Source organism: Triticum aestivum, chromosome 2A (genome assembly GCF_018294505.1).
Source record: "Triticum aestivum cultivar Chinese Spring chromosome 2A, IWGSC CS RefSeq v2.1, whole genome shotgun sequence".
Classification (NCBI taxonomy): domain Eukaryota; kingdom Viridiplantae; phylum Streptophyta; class Magnoliopsida; order Poales; family Poaceae; genus Triticum; species Triticum aestivum.
The window spans coordinates 550,163,250-550,171,152 of record NC_057797.1 but is presented as its reverse complement, the minus strand read 5'-3'; the positions used below and the strand labels follow the sequence as shown (position 1 = coordinate 550,171,152).

The 7,903-nt window shown below is 45.0% G+C and overlaps 1 protein-coding gene across 1 annotated transcript; it reads right to left on the bottom strand.

Annotated features, from left to right (window-relative positions):
• Positions 1–1,520: 1,520 nt before the first annotated feature.
• On the bottom strand, positions 1,521–2,107 carry LOC123185540 (uncharacterized). Its single transcript, XM_044597408.1, has one exon. It carries the CDS (start codon positions 2,032–2,034, stop codon positions 1,774–1,776), a length of 261 nt encoding a protein of 86 aa, XP_044453343.1. The 5' UTR covers positions 2,035–2,107; the 3' UTR covers positions 1,521–1,773.
• Between the last annotated feature and the right edge of the window lie 5,796 nt (positions 2,108–7,903).

Below are 7,903 nucleotides of genomic sequence, written 5' to 3'. Positions count from 1 at the left end.
TAGCTCCTCATTGGGTTCGACACTCTTACTTATCGAAAGAGGCTACAATTGATCCCCTATACTTGTGGGTTATCAGTGCACCAGTAGGGCACCTACGGGGGCAACTCAAACACAGAAGTAGAGCAACTTGTGCAACTCAACAGCATATAGACAGCCAACCTAGTACAAAATGGGAAGCAACCTAAGCATGACAACTAGTGCAAAAATGCAGGACATGTGGATAGCCAACTAGTATATTGATGTAGCCAACTAAGCAGGCAACTTGTGCAACTGAACAATATTTAGATAGCCAACCTAGTGCAAAACAGGAAACCAACTAAGCAAGACAACTAGTGCAAGTGTAGAACATATGGACAGCCAACTAGTATAGTGATGTAGTCAACTGAACAGCGTGTGGACACCTAACTAGTACAAACAGTAAGCCAACTGAGCAAGACAACTGATGCAACTGCAGAACATATGGACAACCGACTACTATATGGATGCAGCCAACTGGGTAGAATTTTGTGCAACTAATGAAAAATCTCTATACAATAAGTTCAATCAGCCATTGCATTGCACACAACGTTGCGTACATCTAACAATAAAGGAAATAGAACTTGGAGGAAGACTAGGAGAAATCATGAACAAATCTCAAGCCCCTGCCCCTTAATAGCAACAACATGGACAACGAACAAACACTTTCCATCACCCTAAAATCGCACAACTGGCGCCGTGGACGTGCATCCCCTGCTAGCTATCGAACACCGTAGGAAAACGAGTACTCGTGCCCTACCCAACTACACCTCTGTGCCATAGATCCCGACCACCGTTGGGGGCGTGCTACCAGAGAAAAGGCTCAACCGCATCAGAGGGAGAGATGTGCTACATTGACCATAAATGGGAGCAGTTCGCGCCATTCGAACCCTAGGAAGCATCCCCCTCACAGTCCGGCACATCCACGTCCCACCGAGACATAGAGAGGAAGGAGAAGCAAGGAGAAGCAGAGCATACCCCCGACGCCAACGAGCACCAGCGATTCCCTCCGCAGAGAGCCACCCGCAAGCCCGCCGACGACTTGAGGACTCCGTCGCCCCTCCCCCGTATCGCGACCCGTTCGGTGGAGAGGCCTGGTGAGGATGAAGACTAAACTCTGTATGGGGAGAGAGCACCGACGCGAGGGATTTCAGGCACCAATTTCGAAACCGCCGCTCACGACCCTCTCTCCTCCCGCTTCTATCGCTTGCACGTGGGCCTCCCCCACGTCCGGATGGGGACAACCACCCAGGACCGCAGGCGGGGCCAATCCCGACCAGGTGACACCTGGCCCACGCGGGCGCGATCCGTGGCGCGATCGTGCAGCCAGGACGCGGCCGCCCGTTTTTGTTAGATGGTGCGCGTGCCATTTTAAGGTTTTAAGATTTCTTTTGAGGAGTTAAAGGTTTCCTTTTTTTTCAGGTATGGAGTTGATTTTTTTTAAAGATCGGCTAGAGACGCTTTTACAGATACAATGGTAGACTTCAACAGAAAACACCACGAGATCATGGAAAACATCTATAAGTAATCCTCCGTCATTTGCAAAAACATTCACATCCGGACTGATCGATCACCTAGAACGATCGCTCCGTGAACAAAGGATTCAGAGGAAACAAAATGTAGCCTAGCGGCCACCGCTCGATGCCTTGGGTGCGTGCACGAAGCAGAAGAAGAAAAACATCGATCCATTCCCTCAAAAAAAAGAAAAAAATCCATGGTTCCTCCATGGCTTCATTTCCTCTGCTGCGCGCGTGCACCTTAGCACCGCATCGACTCCCTGATGGCCATGGACGCCACGGCCTTGGCCCAGGCGACCAGCTCCCGCTTCATCCTCCCCTCGTCGTCCCACAGCAGCCGCACATCCACCTCCACCTCCACGGCGCTCCTCTGCAGTATGCCCCTTTCCCTCCCCTCCGTAGACGAATTAGCACCGCTGTCCCCCGCCCACGGCCTCGCCGCCTGGACGGCGGGAACGCAGGCAGCCGCCGGCTGAGGCAAGGCCCTGCCATCCAAAGCCATGATGGATGATGAGTTCGGATTTCGAGGCCGTCGTTGCAGAGGAATTCTGCTGTTGGCCGGATTGATGTCTCGGTTGGTGCTGCTGGGGAGTTGAGGGCACACTGCGCGCTCTATATATACACCGGCCGGCCAGCGGCGCGTGCGCGGGCCGCGGACGTGGGACGCACGAGTAGCATATGGGCGATCGGCCTCACACGTGTACGCGCCAGTGCCTGACGACTGACAACACAACGTTGATACTTGCCCTGCCTGCACAGGTGTCCGGGAAACACACGCTGAAATTAACCGGTTGGTTGGTTGGTTCGACGGGACGGGGTATGTGCATTCAGGTGCTAGACGCGATCGTGTTCCTGACTGGTCGGGCGGCCGGGGTAGTTGGAACTGGGACATCGTTAGTCACGCGGGATCACACCGGCCTAGGTTTTAAATTATGGTCACTTGCACGTGTCAGTGCCGTGAAACATATAGTACTACTATATGGTTATATGGTACTGTGGTGGATCATTGTCATCATCGAACTACGCGTCCCGATCGATGGGAGTATGTGGACTGAGGCGTTTCGGTCGATGCTGATCGTGGCATCGATGATGTTTTCTCGGAAAAAGAGGTTGAAATCCATGGCCTATACATCAATAGATGTACACATGCATTTTTGTTAAATTATTATTCAACAAAGGTCTGATAAAAATATACATCAAACAACCCGAAGTCATCATTCACACCTACAAACTTGATAATGGGGAATGTCATCACTCCTCATCATCTAGAACAAGGATCACTATCGATCCATCCGCATGATGTACCAGTAGCATGGCATCGATAATGTGAGGACAATCTTATTTGGTTAGGATGCTTATGTTTTCACACGCATCCACACACTGTAAGGAAACTCGATAATTTTCAGCCTCCGGCTCCACCACCTCTTGTTCCATTGTTTTTACTATAAACCATGACCGCCCACTTTTAATCTGATTCCGTGCTCTCAGCCATAAATTTTAAGCTCCCGGCTTCAGTTTCATCATGTAGCAATCGCATGCACACATGGCACATTCATACGCGCACAAACACATCATATACATAGTAACCCGATACAAAGGTTGACTTCAAATAAAGGACGCGTCTAGCCGGCGGCCGGCTGCCCACTAACACTCCGTGGTGGCCGGCCAAAAAAGGTAAATGTTTGTCTCTCTGACTCATATTAAAAAAAGTAACAGATGTGGACATATGTGAAGAGGATAAATAATTGTAAAGCATCCATGTGAACAGATGTGAACGTATTTAATTTGTGTTTTCAGTTTTTAAAAAAATCATAACTTTCAAACCGCACGTCGAAATTAAGATCCGTTTTCACTTTTGGAACTCTCGTGGCGTGCTCTTCGAAACTAGATCCTGCATCGCTATGTTTTGACGAAAAAAATGTGTGCAATTTTCTCCCTGTTTTGTGCAACTGCCTAGCCGTCGGTGTGCAACTACTTGACAGGGATGTGCAACTTTTCTCCTATACCGTAAACATGCAGATTTCAATGATGGTGTAAAATTAACTCTTTTCAATGAGATGTGCAATTTCGTCTGTTACCCAGGCCAACTGCATAGTAGTTGATCTGCAACTTTTCCTTATCCGTGGATGTGCTTCACTATTTGCTGCATCGGCCAACAACCTGACAGTGAATGTGCAACTTCGTAAGCCACAGCCAACTGTCTAACTGTGATTTGCAACTTTCTCTCGTACCCCATGGATGAGTAGTTTTCCTGCTAGCACACAGCCCAAACCACCCCCTAGTGAGTTTTGCAACTTTAGCACTCTGTTTATATGTAACTTTTTACCATTCAACTGTCCCTGCCTGTGAGATGTGCAACTTCGTATATTGCCCCTGGCCAACTACCTAGCAAACTATGTGCAACTCTGTTTGTTGGTCCCGCCAACTGAAAATACAGGTCCACAAATAGAGAGCGTAGGGAGTTGCACATTGACTAATAGGCAGTTGGCTTGAACAATAGACTAAGTTGCACATATCCCTTGCAGGGGAGGTGGGGGTAGGGTGCGCCAACAGTGAAAAACTATGCATCCACGAGTAGGGAGGAGGGTTGCACAACGACTACTAGGTAGTTGGTCGGGACAGTAGACTAGTTGCACCATATAGCACGAAAGTTGGCATCGAAAAAATTTCATCGAAACATATCCATGTGGGATCTAGTTTCAAAGATCTCGTCACGAGAAATCCAACAGTGAAGACGGATCTAAATTTCGACGCATGGTTTGAAAGATATGACTTTTTAAAAATTTGAAAAACCCAAAATAAATAGACGTGGATCTGTTTTTGTCACATGTGACAAGTCTAACTGCATTTAATGCTAGTAGTCACATGCACTAGCAGACAATACATGCATATATGCATGAGAGTGACAGAGGGGCGGCTCATTCTCTCTAACGAGCGCGCGTGCACTTTTAAGATTTCAGGTCAAATTATTTGGAGAACCGAGTCCGAGTGGTTGATATATGAAAGAATGTTTAGCCCGACAACACGACGTACACTACGAGGCAATGAAAGGGACGAACACATACATCCAACTACTTTATATAAGATATAAGAGACGTCGTTGTCTCTTACGTGGCTGCGTGTTTAGCTAGCTTTCCTTTTTAAAATTTTATCAAAAAGCAACCTTGTTTCATACACGCATGCGTTGTTAAGGTGTTCAATGTTCTTCTCAAAACCGAACGTCTATATGCAAATAGGGAATGCATTTCTCGTGCTGCGTCTTTTGAGTGGGAAAGTATCACTGCAAACATGTATTTTGGAGTTGACGTTCTTTTTGTCAATGACACAGAGCTGCGAGGAAGGGTCTGTTTGGATCAAAGCCCAGATTCCATTTCCATGTCAATACCTTGGTTGAGTAGATCAGATTTTATGCACACGCGGTGCCAAACAGCCCTGGAATATCATCAGCTTCATGTCATGCCGGGCTAGCAGTTGGAGATGTTTTCACTTATTTTTACAACTTTTTTCCATCTAACACAAAATAGATTAAAAATATCAAATACAATATAAACGCGCACACAAACACCCACTCGAATAGAGCGTACAGAAGAAGACCGGAGTGACAAAGCCTTAAGCTTGACAAAGTCACCACATGCATCGCACTATTGATAAAGACGTCGACATCCATTAAAATAATATTCCATCTCATAAAACACACACGGTGCCGGACCATACCTGGAAATACAACCATCCTCCTCTATTCCACTACATAGTCGGGATAGATTGATGTTATATCCTCATTCAATGGAGCTGATATGGCTATATATTTCTCGCGTCACTTGACTAGCTTGCTAGTAATTGTTTCCACCAGCCTAGTCTCATGTTTTCATGTTGGCCCACCTACCACGGGTTAAGGTGTGTATAGATATCCTTATTTATATATCTTCCAAACCCTTATTATAGACATAATAAGCATACATTATTTTCACCCTTCTCATATTGTCTCTTCCACTGCTGCATACTTTGATCTCAAACCTCTCACTTTGTAGTTGTTTCTGCAAGTAGCATGCACGATTCAAACAAGCTTAATTTGTTTTCATCAAGTTTGGATTGCTTATCACGAGTGTCATGTGGTACCTCTCACTCCGTAGTTGCATTCTAAATCATAATCATCTTGTCAAAATGGCATTCCCATCTTCCTGGATCCCAGTGTTTGCAACGTTGCAAAACTAGGCGTTGTTGCATCACATGGCACCCCATGGACCCTCGCGGCTAGTATCATATCCTTAGTGCATGTCCTTGCATCACGTACAACACATTAACGTCTTAAAGGAACACACACATGATTAGAATTATTAAAAAATAAAAAAAGAATTATTAAATTTTTACAAAGACCTTGAGCCTATCTCTTGCCCGACTATACATTCTAGGTAATTCTTTTCTTGGGTCATATCCACATATAATACGTATATAAGGTTGGCTTGCAACTTTATCATCGCCACCTTCCACTCTTTGTATAGTCCATGGATCTTACTCATCGAGGGGAAGAACCGTCTCAAACTATACAAATATTCAACAATTCAAGAGTTTTCTCCCTGTGTTGTGAGGCCTTAACCAAATAGAGTGACTTCTAAAGAAGTCCAAACAATTAATTGTAGCAGGGCGAATACACTCATGGCAAGCCTTCATAAAACAAAAACACTTGGAACTATTAAGTCAGGTAAATATTTGCTTCCATTGTGTTTCTAGTATTTATTGCCTGTCACAACTGTCACAACTATCAGAATTGCACACACTCTGGATGTATGTACTTTTTATAATACCAATGAAAGCATAGTCGAAGCCTCTCACAACAACCTCTTTCTAACTCCGCAAAAAAACCTCTTTCTACACCACACGATAAACGCAAAAAATTAATGAAATCATGAGAACATATGGACATTCACTAACTCTCTTCCATACATCCATAATATGTACATGCTGAATGATTGATCGACGGATCGATAAAGAAGCACCCATACGGACTAAAAAAATGGAGTAAGCGCATTGGCCAATTACTTATCCACCTGACGTTACTTCACGTGCTCTATATATCGGCGAGTGGCAAGAGAGTGAGCATGTGAAGCACAAGTAGCATGACTAATTTTATATGCATGCCACGTGTGATTAGATTCGTCTGGTGGCAGGCGCTTTAGCCATCGGATACGGGATCAGCCGGACGCAGATGACATACAGATGGGGCGTTCCATGAGGGCCGCCAAGCTTCGAGACATCGAAGTTCATACAGGTATGTCAGTTAATACAAGTTGTTCAGTTCTTCACTTTTCAGAGCATGATATTATTGATAAAGCCAACAACTTAAGGATTTCTCTTGGTAGTAATGACAAAGAAACCGCAAAATCAATTAATGACTTGCTAGACCTAGAGACTGATAGAGCTGTGGATTTAATACGACATCTAGCAGTGGCAAAACCTATGAATGAGGCAGATATCAATGATCTTGGAGTAAATGGGCTTCAGAGTCTGTGAGGATTTAGTCCCCACGGAGGGCTTGGACGCCGAGGAGGAGGATATGGTTACAGAGGGGTATGTGGCCCCTTTGCAGCCGGAGGCTACTTCTGTCACTGATGTTCAACATGTTGAGGACATGAAGGATAAACCAAAAAAACCTGAAAGAGGAAGGTTTATCCTACATCGGCGGTTCGTCGGAGTGCGAGAGTCAAACAAAATAAAAAATTCCATGATGAAATATGAAAGGGATATTCTGGACTAGCAGAGGTCTAGCGGACTTGGCTAAAAGGAGATTCCTTAGCGATACATCAGTAGTACAAAAATTAGATTTTATGTTTTTGATGGAGACGGATAGAGATAATTTCACTCCTTAGTTTCTCAACACCATTTTTGGGGGGTTGAATTTGACTGGCACTGTCTACCTCCAAAAGGGGGAGATCCAGAGGGATACTACTTGGGGTGAAGTGCGAATCTTTAGAAGTGCTAAATGTGGTCCACGGTGATTTTTCTGTCAAATTTCGTGTAAGGTCGAAAATTGACGGTTTTCGATGGGCTTTGGTAGCCGTATACGGTGTGGCTCAACTAGAGCTTAAACCTGAATTCCTCACGGATCTAGTTCGTATCTGTGGGGATGAACGGTTGCCCATTTTGGTTGGGGGAGATTTTAATATCCTTAGAAGACAAGAGGAAAAAATAATGACAAATTCGATGGGAGATAGTCATTAATGTTTAATATGATAATTGAAAGCCTCGATTTGAGGAAGATTGACCTCACTGGTAGGAAATTCACGTGGGCCAATTCTTTACCTGTTCCTACTTATGAGAAATTGGACATGGTTCTCTCTAGTGTCGAGTGGGAACAAAAATATCCACTGGTTACG